This window comes from Hyperolius riggenbachi, chromosome 3 (assembly GCF_040937935.1).
Source record: "Hyperolius riggenbachi isolate aHypRig1 chromosome 3, aHypRig1.pri, whole genome shotgun sequence".
NCBI lineage: Eukaryota > Metazoa > Chordata > Amphibia > Anura > Hyperoliidae > Hyperolius > Hyperolius riggenbachi.
Genome location: NC_090648.1, coordinates 62,657,366 through 62,678,860, shown reverse-complemented (window position 1 = coordinate 62,678,860; position 21,495 = coordinate 62,657,366). Strand labels below are relative to the sequence as shown.

At 46.2% G+C, this 21,495-nt stretch overlaps 1 protein-coding gene across 1 annotated transcript in view; it reads right to left on the bottom strand.

The window, feature by feature from the left end:
- Window positions 1–21,495, bottom strand: part of CACNA1A (calcium voltage-gated channel subunit alpha1 A) — a 313,214-nt gene that overhangs the window by 223,134 nt on the left and 68,585 nt on the right. Inside the window, exons 4-5 of the mRNA XM_068274204.1 lie at window positions 18,886–19,035; window positions 550–737 (exon numbers count right to left, since the gene is read on the bottom strand). Of these exons, the coding sequence (XP_068130305.1) occupies window positions 550–737; window positions 18,886–19,035 (338 nt within the window). The remainder of the gene's footprint in view (window positions 1–549; window positions 738–18,885; window positions 19,036–21,495) is intronic.

The following is a 21,495-nucleotide window of genomic DNA, read 5'->3' as shown; positions in this document are numbered from 1 at the left end:
GCAGCCCAAGGACCACTAGACGCCAATCGGCATGAAGTGCTAGGGATTTCAGGAGATCGCGCATCCCCGCTGAAATGACGGAGCTCCACTCCGTCATCAGTCTCTCGCTCGGAGACTGTTAGACGGCGAAACCGTCTAATAAGACTGTACAGCGCTGCGATCTAGGGCAGTGCTGTACTGGGGACAGCTGTGTCACTTGGCTGTCCCCCCCCAGAGGCACAAAGGCGATCCGCTGTCATAGGCTGGGGGCAGGGCAGTGTTTTTAAAAAATAAATTAAAAAAAATGAAGAATTAATTGCAAACGATAAATGAATAAAAAATAAATAAACAAGCTGGCAGGGATCAGCCCCACCAACAGAAAGCTCTATTGGTGGGCAGAAAAGGGAGGGGGGGAATCACTTGTGTGCTGAGTTGTACGGCCTTGCAGCAAGGCCTTAAAGCTGCAGTGGCCTATTTAGTAAAAAATGGCTGGTCACTGGGGGGGTTTAACACCGCGGTCCTTAAGTGGTTAAAATTAAATAGTTAAACTGAATATTTTGATGTACTTACGGAATATAAAATGTCTGTCCATCCCTCCATAGTGATGCACTGAAACACCGTCAGGATTGCAAACAGGATGTTGTCAAACTGCGTGATCCCGTTATTGGGCCCCTCCCATCTATCGTAGCAAAAGCTTCCGTTTGGGCATCTGCGCGATGCTGACTCGTTCCCGCAGAGCATTTCCTCCTTGATTTCACCTAGGGGGATAAATAACGAGAGTATTTCATCGGGCTGAGGAGCAAAGCATTATGGGAGTTAAATACGATAAACAGACGATATTAACAACCCAATGAAAGCTGTGCACTGCTTCATTCTTCTGTACCAAAAATCCAACCATTTCTGCCAAGAAGAGTAACAAAATATTTTCAAGTACTTCAGTTATTTTTTTCTTTGGCACTTACAACCCAAACCACCCACCAGTCTCTACCAGTCTCTACCCCACTCATCAACTGCTTGCCAGAAGCAGAGACCCCACATTGTAAAGATCCTGTATAAGCATGTGGATCTCCCAGGACCGGATTTACCATAAGGCACTGTAGGGATGAGCCTACAGGCGCCTGATGATGAGGGAAAGGTGGCCCAATTCCCTCCCTGAGCCCCTTCTTCCCTCCTTCCCTTTACAGAGTCCTGAGCAGAGTGTATATGTGAGGCTATTCCCCCAGCTCTCAGCATTTGCACTGGGGCACCTCTAGCTACTTACCTCTGGCTACCTAATACTAAGGCGTAGCTGTAGCTATGTACACTGGGCAGGGGAAGTAAGGGAGAGGAGACAGCTGGGCCAGCCAGCACACTTATGGTGCGGTTCGGAAGGGGTATGTAGGTCCATGGAGGGCGAACTCTAAGGTGCCAGGACATCTGTGCCTATAGGCTCCTGTGATGTACATCCAGTCCTGGGATCTCCTCCATCAGTGATACTCGCTCCTCGATGCCACGTACGGATTATTACTGTACTTTTACTCTTTTTTAGTTACTTGTTTCTAAAGCAGCAGGGCAGCTATAGTAACCCAGGAAAAAACACATACATACATAACTGATAAATACTTGTTCTACTTACATAACATATGTATTGTACTGTCCATGTTTTGCTTTCACAAATAAGGACAAAACTGTTCCAGGCATTTTCCATCTTTACTGCCTCTGAAGCCAATCCTGATGTCATTTCCTCCCTTACTCTTTTTTTTCTCCTGCCTGGAATGGTGTATGCATTGCCAGTCTTCCTCCCCACTGAGCTCTGTACTAAAACTGCACTGTCATATCTAGCTTACTTTGTAAACACATGTGAGCACAGCCTAGATTGTATTTCAGCAGCTTCAGCAGAGGGGTGAGGTGTATTTTCTTTCCCAGCCTCCAGTCACACTGAACTCCCCTCAGCCAATCAGTGAGGAGCAGGAATGTGGGAGGGGAGATTACAAGCTTCACTCTCCTCGGCAAAGTACCAGAATAAAGCCAGGCTGACTGAGAGAAGATTCATTGCAGCAGAAACATTTCTGATTATATTGGAATGCTTGCAATGCAGACTGCATGTAGACTACATTATAAACACAGAGCAGTCGGTACATGGAATTTGATTTTATAGCTGACAATCCTGCTTTAATATGAGGTCTCAGGATCTGGTAAGCAGTTGATGAGTGGGCTGTTGGTGATGGCATGGGTGTAGCAATAGCCCCAGCGCCTACAAGGGGGGCCGAGGTGGCCAAGGGGCACATACTTCGTTGTAGTGCCAGGAGGTACAGACCCTCTGAGTCTCTACCGCCGCTGCACATCCCGATCACACATGTCCACCCCAACACACTGGAAAAAATGAAGCGCGGGGCGGGGGGCGTGAGTAATCGGGAAAAAGGATTGCAAAATGTTGTGTTTATGCTTCTTCTGGCCTGTGGATGGCACTGTGATAATGCATGATTGCATGGGATCTATCTATGCTGTTCTAGAATGATTGATTCCTGTTCCTGCCTGTCAGTGTGTGTGCTGGGTATGAGTGGCTGGATAGTGTACTGGTTAAAGAGACTCTGAAGGCACTTCAAAAACGGCTTTTTACCTTTTATTTATGTTAGGCATGTTTGCCCCTGTTAAAACGCCGCTATCCTGCAGGCAGAACGAGGATTTTTTTACCCCCCTTATCCCCTGTGCAAAATCCATGACTTTCTTGGTCGTGAATTTTTCTGCCCGGGGAGGCAAAGCTTTGGGCTGTAGCTCTGCCTCCATGCGCGTCAATCAGCGCTGATCGCCGCCTCTCCCTCGCCCCTCTCAGTGAAGGAAGACTGTTTTAGCGTTTTAACAGGGGCAAACATGCCTAACATAAATAAAAGGTAAAAAGCCGTTTTTAAATTGGCTTCAGAGTCTCTTTAAAGTGAATGGGAACCACATTTTGAAAAAATGAAGCAAATACTTACCTAAGGAGAGGGAAGGCTCTGGGTTGTATAGAGCCTTCCGTCTCCTCTCTCGGTGCCCTCTATCCTGTGCTGGCTCCCCCCGGTTCAATCCCCCACCGAAAGGGTATTTGGAAGTCTTCGGGAGCCGTGTCCTCCCAAAGACGTGCGGCTCCATACTGCACGGGCGTGAGTGTGCAAGAGAGCGTGCTTGCGCAGGCGCTGTACAGGGCCGCCTTTCTTCAGGAGCACTCGGGCTCCCTGAAGACTTCTGAAGCCTCCTTCGGTCGGGTAAAGCAGTATTTGACTAATTTAGTCAAATACTGCTACCGGGCGAGCCAGCACTGGAACGAGGGGACCAGGAGAGGAGCAGGAAGGCTCTATAGGACCCAGAGCCTTCCCTCTCCTTGGGTAAGTATCTGTCTCATTTTTTAAAATGCGGTTCCCATTCACTTTAAGGGCTATGCCTTTGACATGGGAGACCAGGGTTTGAATACTGTAAGATGTAAGAAGACCTTGGGCAAGACTCCCTAACACTGCAGAGTGGCCCTTGAGCACGCCCTTAGTGGCTGCAGCTGTTGAGCACTTTAAGTCCAACAGGAGAAAAGTGCTATAAAAAATGTTAGAGTTATTACGATAGGATTATTATACAGAAAGAAAAGCATGGCTTGATGTACTGAACTGCAGTAGCTTGTAAATAAACCTAGTTTTGGTTATTCTGCATCCGCGATTACCATAGTTCTCAACTGTCCCTTTTCGGAGGGACAATTCCTCTTTGGGAACCCAGTCCCCCTGTCCCTCTTTCCTTCTCATTTGTCCCATTTTCAGGACGCATGTACAGATCTATGTAAATATATGTATTTTTCTCCTGAAAAAATGTTTTACATTGACTATAAACTTTAGTTTCATCCTTTAAAGGAGTTGTCAGGTCAAATTTAAGAAAATAAGCGCTACTTACCGGGGGCTTCCTCCAGTACAGAAACAGAGGCTGGTGATTGTATGCAGAACCAGCCTCTGTGTCCTTATTGCATTCTTAAAACCCACCTCGGGTTCTCTTTAAAGTAATATATTTGTTACTCTTAAATGTTATTTTGGAATAGAAAGGATAGAAAGGAACAGTGTGGTTTGAATGATAAAATGACATCTTTTGCTTATAAATTCTTTGCGATATGCGTGACTAGGGGTGTGGCTGGGCGTGGCTAGATGTGTGGCAGGGGCATGTCTTAATGTGTCCCTCTTTCTTAAAGAGGAACTGTTGCGAAAATCTTAAAATTTAAAACATATACAAATAAGAAGTCCATTTCTCCCAGAGTAAAATGAGCCATAAATTACTTCTCTCCTATGTTGATGTCACTTACAGTAGGTAGTAGAAATCGGACATTACCAACTTTGGGCTAGTCCATCTCTCCATAGGGGGATTCTCAGCATGGCCTTTACATAGTTACATGGGTTAAAAAAAAGACATACGTCCATCGAGTTCAACCAAAGAACTAAGTACAACACCAGCCTGCTCCCTCACATATCCCTGTTGATCCAGAGGAAGGTGAAAAACCCTGACAAAAACCCTTTATTCTTTATAAAGACATTCCCTGAAAAAGATTTATATAAAGATGCCGGCCAGCCTCCCTGCTCGCTGCACACTATTTTGGCGGTTGGACGGAGCAACTGCCATTCACAAAGTGCTTTAAAAATAAAGAAAACTCTGAGAAATCCCTATGAGAAGATGGGCTAGTCCAAAATCTGTCGGTAATGTCAGATTTCTACTACTTACTGTAAGTGACAGCAACATAGGAGAGAAGTAATTTATGGCTTATTTTCTTCAGAAAGAAATGTACTTCTTATTTGTATGCATTTTAAATTTTAAGATTTTCGTGACAGTTCCTCTTTAAAGAGGACCTAAACTCTTCCACAGGAGAGAAGGAAAACACGGAGAAACCCACCCTGTTTGCATTTAGAGATAACAGCCTGCAGAGCCGGATTTTTAATATAAGGCACTGTAGGCATGTGCCTACCAGCGGCTGATGATGGAAAGGCGGCTCACTCCCCTCCCCAATGCCCTACTCTCTCATTCCCTATGCAGAGTCCCAAGCAGAGTGTAAATGAGAGGTTACCCAGCTCTTGGCGAGATCTCCCTTTCTTTCGGTGGGACCTGTAGCTACTTAATACTGAGAAGCCTCTGGCTACCTAATACTTGGGGGCACCTCTAGCTACTTACTACTGAGGGTACCTCTGGCTATCTAATACTAAGGGACACCTGTAGCTACCTATGATGGGTAAGGGAAGTAAGGGAGAAGGACAGCTGGGCCAACCAGCACACTTGCTGTGCGGTACGGCAGGGGGTTTTAGGTTCATGGAGGGTGAAATCTAGGGTGCCAGGACATCTGTGCTTATAGCCTTCTGTAATGTAAATCGAGGCCTGGCAGCCTGTCTTAAGGTCCGTACACACGCCGGACTGGAGGCAACGACGGGTCCGTCGTCACTTCCCGCTGGGTGGGCGTTCCAGCGACAGTCCGGCGTGTGTACAGTCTGTCTGCAGACTGATTCGGCTGTTTCTAAACGATCCGCCTGGCGGATAGCTCAGAAACAGCCGTATCAGTCCGTCGACAGACTGTACACACGCAAGACTGTCGCTGCAACGCCCACCCAGCGGGAGGTGACGACGGACCCGTCGTTGCCTCCAGTCCGGCGTGTGTACGGACCTTAATTCTCCTTTATCTGCTAGTAATGAGCCATTATAATTGGTGTTCCTTTCAGACAGGCTATATGTAAACACAGGAGTTTAACACTCTATGTGCTCCCAGCAAACCAGCAAAGGAAGTAACTATACTGTTGCATCTCTGAGGAGCTCTATAAGCTGTAACAAGGAAATGTTATTTTCTGTATAGGTTATTATGCTGTTGCTTATATTTTAGAGCAGAGAGGAAGTCCTGGGTTTAGGACGGCTTTAACTCTAAAAGTTGGGAGGTAAGGTGATTACTGAGCACAAGGAACTGGCGATGAGGATGGGCTTGATGTACTGAACTGCAGCAACTTGTAAATAAACCTAGTTCCAGTTATTCTGCATCCGTGATTACTGGACACACCAGGAAGGGTTCAGGGAGGAAGGGGCAGGCACAACCCTCCATACACATATAAAAAGTAAACTCAGAGCAAAGCAAAATAAGGCAAAAGTGAGATATGGAGCAGTCATAGGACGGCTGGCTGTATAGTCTTCTCACAAGATTGCTTTGTTTCCTGTGATATGAACACAGGTTCTCTTTAAAGTGGACTTGAACTCTTTTATGGAACAGAAGGAAAACCTAGAGAAATGCACCCTGTGTGTATTTAGAGAGTTTAGCCTGTCTAATTCGCCTTCATCTGTGTCTAATTACAAATTGTAATTTGGCCTCTCAACTCAGGCAGTTGGCTGCCTTGGCAAAGCAACTAAATTTGCTAACACAGGATGTTAACCCAATGTCTGCTCCCATAAAAGCAGGAAGTAGACACACTGCAGATTTATTGCAGGATTTGCACCGGCTGTAACAAAGTAATGTTTTCTTTAAAGAATACTATGTTGCTGCTTATCTTCTAGTGCATAGAGGAAATTCTGAGTTCAGGTTCGCTGGGAACCAGAGACGAAGCACCCTCATGTATTTTACCATATATATCAATGGGAACATAACAGTAAACACCTACCCTGCTCTCTGTTTCATTCTTCTCTGCTAAATCTGCCTGTTATCAGCCCTGATAAGAATCCCCGACTGAGCATTCAGTCTAGCTTTCACTGGAATGATTATAGCTGAGTCAGTCTTCTGTGATGTCTTTTCAAGCCCAAACCTGCCCCCTTGTGGCTCTGCTTTGCTGCTTTGAGGAAAAATAGCAGGAAAGCAGAGCCACAAGGGGGCAGGCTTGGGCTTGAACAGACATCACAGAAGACTGACTCAGCTATAATCATTCTGGGCAAAGCTAGACGGAATGCTCAGTCAGGGATTCTTATCAGGGCTGATAACAGGCAGATTTAGCAGAGAAGAATGAAACAGAGAGCAGGGTAGTTGTTTACTGTCATGTTCCCATTGATATATATGGTAAAATACATGAGGTGCTTCGTCTCTGGTTCACTTTAAGCATAAATGCACTAACACTTTAATAAAAAATAAAAAAAGAGTACATTGAGATCCCGGAGAGCTGCGGGTGCATCTATTATCTCGCTTCAGTGCTGCACAACTCCGGCTATTTCTTCCTCTTCTGCTCCCATGTATGCAAGTCTTTTCCATTATATTTCCCTTTTCTCTAAAGCAGCCACATTTCCTTTCTAAGGAGCAGCTTTACAGAATTGCTGGAATTGCTGGATCATTATCAGTATCTGGAGTGCTGGGCGGTGCCTGATCTAAATGGAAATTATAATTCAGGCTAGATCCGCTCTCCATAGCGTGTAATTTGTCTATGTATGTTCTGGGGCAGCACAATACAAGCTATTTGCGGTCTGCTTATGCATCGGGCAACACAACTTCTGGCATTTGATGATCTACCTTCTGATAAATGGCAAATCCAACACTATAGTTATATGTAAACAAGAGCTACAGTTTCCTGTCTCAAGCAAGTCACATCATTAATTAAACATATGCTGTGCATCCCGCATATATGCAGAATCTCACGCAGCTTTCAAGATGTAATAAGCAGGGCCGGTTTTACCATAAGGCATTGTAGGCACGAGCCTACAGGCGCCTGATGATGGAAAGGCGGCTCAGTCCCCTCCCTGAGCGCCTCCTTATGCAGAGTTCTGAAGAGAGTGTAAATGAGAGGTTACTCACCCAGCTCTCTGCATTCCACTGCATTCTTCCTTCAGTCAGGGGCACCTCTGGCTACTTAATATTGAAGGTACTTCTGGCTACCTAATACTAAGGGGCACCTGTAGCTACGTATGATGGGCAAAGGAAGTAAGGGAGAAGTGACAGTATCTTTCCTTATCTGGCAGATGTGTTCCCTGCTGCAGCACCTATTACAGTAGCAATAAAAAGTATGTGAACCCTTTGGAATGATATGGATTTCTGCACAAATTCATAAAATGTGATGTGATCTTCATCTAAGTCACAACAATAGACAATCACAGTCTGCTTAAACTAATACCACACAAATAACTAAATGTTTCCATGTTTTTATTGAACACAACACGTAAACATTCACAGTGCAGGTGGAAAAGGAATGTGAACCCCTAGACTAATGACATCTCAAAGAGCTAATTGGAGTGAGGTGTCAGCCAGCTGGAGTCCAATCAGTGAGATGAGATTGGAGGCAGTGGCGTAGCTACAAACCTCTGGGCCCTGATGCGGAATCTGGATGTGGGCCCCCCCCCCACGGCAACAACAGCCCCCCTCCCCGGCAACACCCGACGCACACACATATCCGAATCCCTATAGCCAGCTATAGGTCCCCCCAGTATAGGTAGCCAGGCATAGGTAAGCCAGTATAGTTGCCCCCGGTATAGGTTAGCCAGGTAGGTGCCTCCAGCATAGGTAGCCAGTATAGTTGCCCCCAGTATAGGTTAGATAGGCAGGCGCCGCCGGTATAAGTTAGATAGATAGGTGCCCCCAGTACAGGTTAGCTAGGTGGGTGCCTCTAATATAGGTAGCCAGAATAGTTGCCCCCAGCATAGGTTAGATAGGTAGGTGCCCCCAGTATAGGTTAGTTAGGTAGGTGCCTCCAATATAGGTAGCCAGTATAGTTGCCACCTGTATAGGCTAGCTAGGTGCCCCGAATACAGGTTAGACAAGTAAGTGCCCCCAGGTTAGATAGGTAGGTGCCCCTCAGTATAGGTTAGATTAGGTAGCTGCCCCCCAGTATAGGTTAGATGAGGTAGGTGCCCCCCAGTATAGGTTAGGTAGCTGCCCACCAGGATAGATTAGGTAGCTTTCCCCCAGGATAGGTTAGATTAGGTAGCTTCCCCCAGGATAGGTTATAGTAGGTAGCTGCCCCCCAGGATAGGTTAGAGTAGGTACCTGCCCCCCAGGATAGGTTAGAGTAGGTAGCTGCCCCCCAGGATAGGTTAGAGTAGGTAGCTGCCCCCCAGGATAGGTTAGAGTAGGTAGCTGCCCCCCAGGATAGATTAGGTAGCTGCCCCCCAGGATAGATTAGGTAGCTGCCCCCCAGGATAGATTAGGTAGCTGCCCCCCAGGATAGGTTAGATTAGGTAGCTGCCCCCCAGGATAGGTTAGATTAGGTAGCTGCCCCCCCCAGGATAGGTTAGGTAGGTAGCTGCCCCCCCCCCCCTAGGATAGGTTAGGTGGGTAGCTGCCCCCCAGGATAGGTTAGGTAGGTAGCTGCCCCCCCAGGATAGGTTAGGTAGGTAGCTGCCCCCCCAGGATAGGTTAGGTAGGTAGCTGCCCCCCCAGGATAGGTTAGGTAGGTAGCTGCCGCCCCAGGATAGGTTAGGTAGGTAGCTGCCTCCCCCCCCAGGATAGGTTAGGTAGGCAGCTGCCCCCCCCCCAGGATAGGTTAGGTAGCTGCCCCCGAGGATAGGTTAGGTAGGTAGCTGCCCCCCCAGGATAGGTTAGGTGGGTAGCTGCCCCCCAGGATAGGTTAGGTAGGTAGCTGCCCCCCCCCAGGATAGGTTAGGTAGCTTCCCCCCCAGGATAGGTTAGGTAGGTAGCTGCCCCCCCCCCAGGATAGGTTAGGTAGGTAGCTGCCCCCCAGGATAGGTTAGGTAGGTAGCTGCCCTCCCAGGATAGATTAGGTAGGTAGCTGCCCCCCAGGATAGGTTAGGTAGGTAGCTGCCCCCCCAGGATAGGTTAGGTGGGTAGCTGCCCCCCAGGATAGGTTAGGTAGGTAGCTGCCCCCCCAATATAGGTTAGGTAGGTAGCTGCCCCCCAGGATAGGTTAGGTAGGTAGCTGCCCTCCCAGGATAGGTTAGGTAGGTAGCTGCCCCCCCCCCCAGGATAGGTTAGGTAGGTAGCTGCCCCCCCAAGATAGGTTAGGTAGCTGCCCCCCCAGGATAGGTTAGGTAGGTAGCTGCCCCCCCAGGATAGGTTAGGTGGGTAGCTGCCCCCCAGGATAGGTTAGGTGGGTAGCTGCCCCCCCCAGGATAGATTAGGTAGGTAGCTGCCCCCCAGGATAGGTTAGGTAGGTAGCTGCCCCCCCAGGATAGATTAGGTAGGTAGCTGCCCCCCCAGGATAGGTTAGGTAGGTAGCTGCCCCCCCAGGATAGATTAGGTAGCTGCCCCCCCCAGGATAGGTTAGGTAGGTAGCTGCCCCCCAGGATAGATTAGGTAGCTGTCCCCCCAGGATAGGTTAGATTAGGTAGCTGCCCCCCAGGATAGGTTAGATTAGGTAGCTGCCCCCCCAGGATAGGTTAGGTGGGTAGCTGCCCCCCAGGATAGGGTAGGTAGGTAGGTAGGTAGGTGCCCCCCCATAATGAAGAGGGGAGCCGCAGCTGCGGGGAGGGCAGCCCGACCTCTCCCTCCCTTCCTCTCCCCGGGCCCCCCCCCCCCCCTTCAAATGCAGAGAGCGCGGCGCACGGAAGCGCTGTAGGCAGAACTCACCTCCGTCCCTGCGCCGCTGATCTCCTCCCGCTGTATAGATGTTGTTACACACTGCTTCCTGTTTAGCCGGAAGCAGTGTGTATCAGCATCTATACAGCGGGAGGAGATCAGCGGCGCTTGGAACGCAGGGACGGAGGTAAGTTCAGCCTACAGCGCTTCCGTGCGCCGCTCACTCTGCATCTGAAGGGGGGGGGGGGGGGGCGGGGAGAGGTAGGGAGGGAGAGGTCGGGCTGCCCTCCCCGCGGGTGCCCCCTCCCAATAGCGCGCACGGGCCGCACGGTCGGCACTACAAAAAGACATGGCCCCCCCAGGCCCCTCCCCCGCCTCTTCAGGAGCCGGGCCCAGGTCGCCGTGGCGACGGTTGCGACCACAGGCCCTACGCCCCTGATTGGAGGTGTTGGCTACAGCTGCCCTATAAAACACACACACCAGTTTTGTGTTTGCTTTTCCCAAAAAGCATTGCCTGATGTGAATGATGCCTAGGACAAAAGAACGCTAAATTAAGAATTGTTGACTTGCATAAAGCTGGAAAGGGTTATAAAAGTATCTTCTAAAGCCTTGCAGTCCACGGTGAGACAAATTGTCTATAAATGGAGAAAGTTCAGCACTGCTGCTACTCTCCCTAGGAGTGGCTGTCCTGTAAAGATGACTGCAAGAGCACAGCACAGAATGCTCAATGAGGTAAAGAAGAATCCTAGAGTGTCAGCTAAAGACTTACAAAAGTCTCTGGCATATGCTAACATCCCTGTTAGCGAATCTATGATATGTAAAACACTTATCAAGAATGGAGTTCATGGGAAGATACCACAGAGGAAGCCACTGTTGTCCAAAAATAAAAACATTGCCGCATGTTTAAAGTTTGTAAAAGGGCACCTCAATGTTCCACAGCAGTACTGGCAAAATATTCTGTGGACAGATGAAAGCAAAGTTGAGTTGTTTGAAAGAGCAAGGAGTTTTTAATCAGGATGATACCATTTATTGGCTAACTTAGAGATGAATGAACAGTAAGCTTTTGGCTTATAATAAGGACTTGGTTCTTGACAAAATGTGAAAAACACAGCTTATATATACTGACATACAGAGGAAAAACATTCTTTAGCAAACATAAATAAATGTAATTAGATGCCTTAAAGGTGGCCATACACTTGTTAGATTAGCAGCAGATAGATCATCAGATAGATTTCTGATCTATTTGATGTGTTTAGCAACATTTTTTTACTAGGAACAGATTTCCAAGAGATTTCAGTATGAAAATCTATTGAAAATCGATCTGATGGCATTTTTTTGCCATCAAATTTCCATTAGGTCCAATGCAAAATGATAAGCAATGTCAACAGATCGACCTAGATTCTCCAGCATGTCAGATCGATTGAAATTGATCAAAATCGGCCGCAAATCGATCGATTGCCCACTAATCGGCTCAGTGTATGGGCCCCTTAACTGTTACTTCAGGAGGCTTTCCCAGGCATCCTGGCTAAATTGATAAGATCAAAAGTTTCCTCAACATAACATAAAGCAGACTCTAGTGATGGGAGACATCTTAAATTCCGAGTTCAAATTGTAACTGGGCTGATTATTACATGCACCATTAATTCTAAGCTAAAGAGAATTGTGGCATTTAAAACCATCTTCCCAGCACATGAAAGCAAATAAAATTAATAGTAACAGTAAACACCATCTTACCAGCATATGAAACCAAAAATGAAAACATAGAAAAAAATAAAATAAAAAGAATTGTGGCATTTAAAACCCATCGTACCAGCACAAGAAGTTAGAGTCTCTGTTTAAACCATCTTCTACAGTTTTGAACCAATGTATAAACTTAGTTTTTTGTGTTAGTCTTAAGTTTTCCGCTTTGAAGCCACCCATTAATACAGTGACGAAAAAATCGCTTAAACTGTGTCTAGGTAAACAAAAGTGTGTGGGTATTGGGAGATCAGTATATTTTGTAATATCCTTTTTTCTGCTGTTAATAGTGAACCTGTGGTGTGTCATGTGATCACGTAGAGGTTGTCTTGTTTCTCCTACATAAATTCCTTTGGGGCATTTTGCACACATGATCAGGTACACCAGATTAGATGAGTCGCAGGAAAAGGTGCCTTGTACTTTGTATTCCTGTTGTGTACCTGGTATTAGTATAGTGTCGGTGGAATGAATGTGTTTACAGGTCCCACACCTTTTCCCTCGGCAGGGGAATGTTCCATTCTGTTCTGGCCTATTTAAAGAGAAACTCCAACCAAGAATTTAACTTCATCCCAATCAGTAGCTGATACCCCCTTTTACATGAGAAATCTATTGCTTTTCACAAACAGACCTTCAGGGGGCGCTGTATGACTGATATTGTGGTGAAACCCCTCCTACAAGAAGCTCTGAGGACCGCAGTACTTTTGCCAGTTTTCCACAATGTAACAAGGTTCACAGACAGGAAATAGCTGTTTACAGCTGTCTCCAACGGCCAAAACAGCTAGCAGCAGCTACATAACCTGCCCACAGTAAAAATGTCACCATGTAATAAATGTCAGAATGTAAATCTGGGAGAGGAAAGCTTTTACAATGAACAAACACTGACTAAATCATTTATACATAATTATTGTAAAAATGAAGCACTTTTTTTTTTTACACTATTTTCACTGGAGTTCCTCTTTAAGGCACTCCTGACTATCATCTGTTTAAGATTGGGTGCTGTCGGAACACTAGGAGGGGAGGTTCAGGGAATATTTTTCTCAGTCTCTGATCCTTGTGTAGAACAGGATGAAGTTCTTTTGAAATCTTTCTTAAGATTTGCAGGTGTGGGTTGTAGGTGACTACCAGTGGGACACGGCTCTCTTCCTGGTTTTGGTTGTATTCCAGGAGCTGAGTCCTAGGGATATTGTTAGCTTTCTTGATTTGGGTCTCAGCCATTAGATAATTGTATCCCTGTTTAATTAAAGGGAAGGTTCAGGGACTAACTAAAAAAAATAAAAATCCATTTCCACTTACCTGGGGCTTCCTCCAGCCCGTGGCAGGCAGGATGTGCCCTCGGCGCCGCTCCGCAGGCTCCCGGTGGCCGACCCGACCTGGCCAGGCCGGCGGCCAGGTCGGGCTTCTTCTGCGCTCCATGGTGCGTTTCACGCCGGCCCGATGACGTCATCGGACGTCCTCCGGGCTGTACTGCGCAGGCTCAGAACTACTGAGCCTGCGCAGTACAGCCCGGAGGACGTCCAATGACGTCAGCGCGCCGGCGTGAAACGCACTATGGAGCGCAGAAGAAGCCCGACCTGGCCGCCGGCCTGGCCAGGTCGGGTCGGCCACCGGAGACCACCGGGAGCCTGCGGAGCGGCGCCGAGGGCACCTCCTGCCTGCCACGGGCTGGAGGAAGCCCCAGGTAAGTGCAAATGGATTTTTATTTTTTTTAGTTAGTCCCTGAACCTTCCCTTTAAGGAGTTTTGAATCAGGATGATAACATTTATTGGCTAACTTAGAGATGAGTGAACAGTGAGCTTTCGGCTTATAAAAAGCCTTCGTCGGACTGGTTCCTTACAAAAACTGAAAAACACAGCTTATATACACTGACATACAGTTTATATACTGTACATACAGTATATTATTACAAAATATACTGATCTCCCAATACCAACACACTTTTGTTTACCTGGACACAGCTTACACGATTTTCGCATCACTGTATTAATGGGTGGCTTCAAATCGGAAAATATGAGACTAACACAAGAAACAAAGTTTATACATTGGTTCAAAACTGTAGAAGATGGTTTAAACAAGGACTCTAACTTCTTGTGCTGGTACGATGGGTTTTAAATGCCACAATTCTTTCAATTTTTCTATCTTTTCATTCATTTTTTTGTGCCATATGCTGTGTAAGATGATGTTTACTGTCACTATTCATTGTATTTGCTTTCATGTGCTGGTTTCAAATGCCACAATTCTCTTTAGCTTAGAACTAATGGCGCATGTAACCAGACCAGTTACAATTTGAACTCGGAATTTATGATGTCTCCCCATCACCTGAGTCTACATTATGTTATGTTGAGGGAACTGTTGATCTTATCAATTCAGCCAGGATGCCTAGGAAAGCTTCCTGAGTAATGGCTCATACACATGGGCTACAACTGTCGCCGCAATCACGTGGCACGCGCGTGTTGCGGCGACAGGTCGCCCGTGTGTATGAGGCGCGCACACTGAACCGTCACTACTCAGAGCTGTCGCCAGGCGATTGGCGCGGCCAATTGTCGGCAACAGCTGTCGCCGCAACTGTCGCTAGTCCGCCACGCGTACCGTGTGTGTATGCGGCCTAGCGACAGCAACCCCATACACAATGTATGGAGCTTCCGGCGGGGGGAGGAACCTTCGGCGACAGCTTCCAAAGCATCTCTGTCCCTCTGTGTGCTGTGTGTACAGCTGTTGCACAGAGGGACCTGGCGACAAACTGTCGCTGCCTTTTTTTTGTCTCTTGTCTCTGAGAGAAATTTGTTACTCGTGCGTACCAGCCATAACAGTTAAGGCATCTAATTACATTTATGTTTGCTAAAGAATGTTTCTCCTCTGTATGTCAGTGTATATAAGCTGTGTTTTTCAGTTCTGGTCAGGAACCAGTCCGACAAAGGCTTTTTATAAGCCGAAAGCTCACTGTTTACGCATCTCTAAGTTAGCCAATAAATATTATCATCCTGATTCCACGCTCCTTGCTTTTACTGATGGCTAACACGGTACAACACTCTACTGCTTCAACATCCCTGTTTAATTAAATTCTTCTTCAGGTAACCCAGGTGTTTGTCTCTGTCATCCCTACCAGAACAGATCCGATTGTATCTTATTGCCTGACTGTAAATTATGGAATTCTTTATATGTTTGGGGTGGAATACCTGAGGTATGTGGGACGATCTGACGGTTTGCGGGACATGGACATTTGTAAGCTGTTCTCTCTGATGTATATGATGGTGTCATGAAAGTTAATCTCCCTGTGAGAGTGGCTCAGTTTCAGTTTGATTGTGGGTTGGAAGGCATTGAAGTTCCTGTGAAATTGGTTAAAGGACTTACGAGGCCAAGTACAGTAAAAAAAATAAAAAAAGTTAACTACCTGGATCAGCTTGTAAGGCACGGAGGACGCCGTCCGCGCCCTCCGTGCCGTTCCGCCTGGTCCCCGCCGCCGAACAGCCCCCCGAACGGTCCCCGACCGCGCGGCCCGGGTCGGGCTCCCCAGCCTGTACCAAGATGGGCGCCGGAGCTGGCCGCGCAGTCCGCATAGCCACGAGTGCGGCTGCGCAGCTCTAAGGCCAACCCCCCGACTAAATAACAGTAGCGTGGATCGGGGGGTTGGCCTTAGAGCTGCGCAGCCGCACAGCCGCGTCCTCCGTGCCTTACAAGCTGATCCAGGTAGCTAACTTTTTTTATTTTTTTTTTTACTGTACTTGGCCTCATAAGTCCTTTAAGATCCTCCTCACCTACAGACCAGATGATCAAGATATCGTCTTTAAAACGAAAGTAGGCCATGAGTTTTATATAACAAAGATCCAGGTATTCTTCTTCAATCTTTGCCATGAAGAGATTTGCGTACTGCGGTGCAAATCGTAAGCCCATTGCCACTCCCCTTTACTGTAAATAGAGGTCCTCTCCAAAAGTGAAATAATTGTGGGTGAGAATGAATCTCATCAGTCCAGCAATTGGTTTTATAGGTGTGTCCAAACCTTGAAACTATTTGCGACAGGCCGCAATACCATCATTATGGGGGATGATGGTGTAGAGAGACTCTACATCCACAGTGGCAAGAATGGTGCTTCCAGGCACTGGGCCGATGGCCACCAGTTGGTTCAGGGGGTGTATAATATCCTGAATGTAGCTGGGTCTTTTACAGACTAGAGATTTCAAAATGTTTTCCTAACCACCCACTCTGTTGTTTGAAAGAAACACACAACACATTGGCCTCAATTCACTAAGCTTTATCAAACACTTTATCAAACATTTGATAATTTTCCTCATGTGTAAAATCTAGTTTTCAATTCACTAAGGTGTTATATATTTATCGAATGTTTTATTGATAAAACTTCAATAAATCTATAACACCTTAGTGAATTCAAAATTAGATTTTACCCATGAGGAAAATTCTCAAACGTTTGATAAAGTGTTTGATAAAGCTTAGTGAATTGAGGCCTATGTGTGGAGAAAACAAGGCACAGCACACCAACATCAAAACCTCATCCCAACTGTGAAGTATGGTGATGGGGGCTCCATGGTTTGGGGCTGCTTTGCTGCGTCAGGGCCTGGACAAATTGCTATCATCGAAGGAAAAATTAATTCCAAAGTTTATCAAGACATTTTGCAGGAGAGCTTAAAGTGTACCAGAGATGACATGTGACATGATGAAATAGACATGTGCATATACAGTGGCAAGAACACAGACAACTATGCTGTGCTCCTTTCCTTTTTTCCTTGCCTGAAGGAGTTTATAATTAGCTATAAAAAAATTTCCAGTCAGGACCCAGTCGGCTCACTGATAACAAATGACAGCTATAAAACACTTTCCTAAGCAGATACCTGGGTTTTTACCGTGAGGGAAAATATAAAAAGGTCAATAGTTCAGGTATTTTCACTCTGGGACTCTATAGATACTGCAATTGAGCAGAGACTATAAACCATTACATCTGCTTTGTAAATGTTTATGCATAAAGTAAAACCTTGAGATATCTAAAAGAGTCATTTTTAGGAGTAGAAGGACAGATCCAATTGTTTATCTCATTCGTTTATTTTCAACTCTGGTTCACTTTATGGCAATCTGTCCACCAGCTGAATTTCAGCAGAAGATGGGTGCTGCAACAGGACAACGACCTAAAGCATAGAAGTAAATCAACAACAGAATGGCTTTAACAGAAAAAAAAATGCCTTCTCGAGGGGCCCAGTCAGAATCCTAGACCTCAAGCCGATTGAGATGCTGTGGAATGACCTCAAGAAAGTGATATTGCTGAACTGAAACAGTTCTGTAAAGAGGAATGGTCAAAAATTACTCCTGACCGTTGTGCACATCTGATCTGCAACCACAGGAAACATTTGGTTTAAGTTGTTGTTGCCAAAGGAGGTTCAATCAGTTATAAAATCCAAGGGTTCACATACTTTTTCCACTTGCACTGTGAATGTTTACATGGTGTGTTCAATAAAAACATGGAAACATTTAATTATGTGTGTGGTATTAGTTTAAGCAGACTGTGATTGTTTATTGTTGTTTATATACTGTATGTATTTATTTGGTCGCAAAGTTTTTCTGGCTTTTTTTTACTGGCATATTTATATTCTTATATCTATACATTTATATGTGGGGTTCAAATTATGCTTTGTCATATCTACTATATACTGTATGATTTTATATGATTTATTATATTTAATTTTTGGAATTTGATGTAAGATTGTTTTCTGCTTCTGAGCAACTGTCATTTAACTTTTTTAAATAGGATAGCAGGATCCGCACCGTCTAAAATCAGAATTTATTAGAACATTTAAAATCTATAACAAGCAGTACTGAGTGTGAGCCGGGTCACCATGACGCACGGCGTTTCAGAGTTTAGCTCTTTCCTCAGATGTCTGTAGCACACACTCTCTATTTGATGTAATGCCCTGTGCACTCCAGGGCTGATCGCTGCACGTCAAGCTACATTGGTGCTGTCACAATTGAAGTTCATATTTAACTTTTTTAAGGCACTTGAATTTGACCTGATGAAGCATTTCTTTCTGGCTGCGAAACACGTAGTCTGATGTGCACAATACATTTTGTCTATATTGAAAGCATCATAACCTTGAATGTGGCATCTTTAAGGTGAGATCACCTTAAATATAGATATAATCTATTTTGTTTTTATACCTTGGGCTCCTCTCTTCCTCCTTGTCTAGTACATATAGTAACCCTCTGTAGAGGGATTTACATTTTCTAGTTGTCTTCAGGAAGCTATTTGAGAAACGTTTTGGGAGCAGCGACCTCTAGACTTCCTTTCACAAGGCCGAGTGGGGACGGTCCTTCCCCACATGCTCATATGAGTGGTTGCATCCTCTGTCCCCAACCTTTGTGAGTATAACTATTGACCTACATAATTTTCCATTTGCCTGTACAATTTCACACGAGATTTGGCTCCCGGTTTCTCTGTGTTCTTTTCGTTTCTACAAGATTTCACTCTCATGTAGGGGTACTACAGAGAATGAAAACCTTACAGCAAGACATACGGTAGCCTTAGCTGCTTTTATGTGCTCCACCGCCAGGGCTCACAGTAGAGACAGAGTTTGCCCCAGATACAGGACGTAAGAAGATTTCTCCCTATAAGGGACTCATAGGTAGGGTGGAACATGTCACACAAAGGCCTTGTTCACAAAAGGAGGTCTAGTCACTAAATAACAGACAGTGCACATACATTTTACTGGGCTCTGCTCCAGCATAGTGTGAACCCAGCCTAAAAAAAAAAAAGAAGAAGAAGAAAAGACCATCTTACCACTTGGTTCATAGCAGGAAGTATGAAATTTGCCAATATAAAAGTCAAGCCCGATGATGGCAAAGATGAGGATAGCAAAGAACAGCAGCAACCCAATCTGAAGCAGGGGAATCATGGCTTTCATTATGGACTTCAGGACCACTTGTAAACCTGCACAGAACAAAATAATGACATGTAAATATAGTAAACAAAAAAGCTGCTTGCTCTAATCCACATAAGAAAATGGACAATTCTTGTCTGCTTCTGGCCCCTGTACATAGTACTACACAGTGGTTACATGTGAGGCAAAAAGAGAAAAAAAAGGGGGGGGGGGGAGGTGCTAGCACTGCGGTGATACGTGCGGTGGTTGCTGCAGGGGGGGCTAGACAGACTCTCGGTATGTGGACAATCCTTTTAGCGTGTTCAGGCTGTAGTTAGATTTATGTAGGCCTTCCCTTTGGCCTACCTACACAGAGGTTACACAGGGACGGATCTAGGGGGGGGCAAGTGGGTCTCTTGCCCCAGGCGCAGTTTGCTGAATTCTTAAAAAGGCGGCAAAATTTGGATGGGGAATGGCAGTTTAGGCGCCAAAACCTGACCTTGCCCCAGGCGCAAGTTGGGGCAGCTTGGTCTAGATACGTCCCTGAGGTTACACCTTGTCCAGCCTCTGCATAACAAAAATTGAGAGAAGAAAAAGAAAAATCACAGAACCCCTAGACCTCATTTATAAACATATACTATAATTAAACCAGCAGGTGGCACTGTATGCAAAATTTTAAATTGTACCCCTGCAACTTATTTTATTTTTTATTCTACATTTTGCATTTACAGTAGAGTCTCATACACATCCTTTCCTGTTGCTTGGGGGTAAGGGGGGGGGGGGAGGGGCTGGGGAACCTCTTAGTCTAATAGCATTCATTGTGTGATGGAAGGGATGGAGGGGGGGCACACTTTATTGTCTCAGCCTTGGGTGCTGGGGGACCTTGTCCTGGCACCGCATAACACTAACCCCCCCCCCCCCACCCTCCTAAGAGCAAATGCAGCGCAAACCACTTACAAAAGCTCCAAGCGCTGTTCCTCATCAATGCCTGGAGATGCCTACTGCTTTGCTGCACCTCAGGTGACACATCGAGAGCCGTACAAGAATGCAGCCTAGCACCTGATGCTGTAGCAAGTGAAGAGAACCGGTGCCCAGAGCTTTTGTAAGTAGTTTCCTCTGTGCCCTGCTCTGCATAATTAGAGTGCCCCCCCCCCCCCCATGGCTCCCACCTTGACATGCTGGTTGGTAGAGACTGTCTCTGCTGAAAATCCAGTGTGTACATGGCAGTCCCTGACCCCCCTCCGCCACTCGGGCAGGGATTGCTTTGGCTGAGAGCATTGGTCACCCCGCTCACCTGATGTCACACCAGCACTGCTCCTACCGCCCTCCCACATAACAGAACACTTTGTCAGTCTTCAGACTAGTGATGCATCTGTATAGCCTCGGCACTGTAACGTCACCTGAGGGGCCGGGTCCAGACACCAGCCTGGGACATGCCTTGTTTATGCCACTCCATGTGTACTATCCATGTACTCTATTTGTACAGCTCTCTTGGGCAGCAGCACCTCGCTGCCAAGTGTAACTCCCCTTTTAGAGCCTCCTTTTTCATTCTGCATCCTCCTCTTTCATGTCAAGCCACCCCCTCTGGCTGCAGCCGCTCCAAGACCAGGGCCTTGGTGGCCATTCCAGGAATCCAGCCCTGATACCTACTGGAGATGCCGGGAGAGGTTTTCGCAAATCAGAGCCATAGCACTGGCATTTTCCAGGGATTAGGGAGGAAGGGGAAGGGTTAAACTTGAGTAAATTTAATAGATTCCTGGAATTGCGCTACAAGCCGCAGTGGCTATTTATATGACTAAGCAAAGCCTGAAAGGTTTGCTTTAGGACAAATTACAAATGAGGTTAATAATATGGTGAAATTGGGGCGGGGCTTCCAGCAGATGAGGGCTAGAGGTTGCGAGTCCTCCTCATTTCACATGCTAATGTGTTGAGCCTATGTGTTTTAGAATTCATAATTAACCACCTCATAAATATTGGTGTGTAGCTCGGAGCATCTGCTGTGTGTGGGCAAGTGGGAAACTTGGCAGACATGCAGGATGCTTCAGTTCCTATTTAACAATTAGATTTTTACATAAAGATGAACACAACACACTGTTTGTAGCGTACTCCACATAGCAGTAAATCCCGGGGGGGACATCTCTGAAGACGGAGCTGTGACTGCGCGGAGGCTCTGCGACGCTCAGTTTGGGAATTGGCTTCACGGCTATCGTCTCAGCTGTGTAACACCAATTTTTTTTGACAGTGGTTTCCTCACCTCTCCCTCATCATTTGGATACCCCTAACTGGTCACATGACAAGACAAGAGACAGAACATTTATATTGCGATTTTCTCCTGGCGGACTCAAAGCGCCAGAGCTGCAGCCATTAGGGCGCTCTCTATAGGCAGTAGCAGCGTTAGGGAGTCTTGCCTAAGGACTCCTTACTGAATGAGAATAGGCTTACTGAACAGGAAGAGCGAAGATTCGCAACCTTGGTCTCCTTTGCCAGAGGCAGGGCCCTTAACTAGTACACTATCTACCCACATATGATAA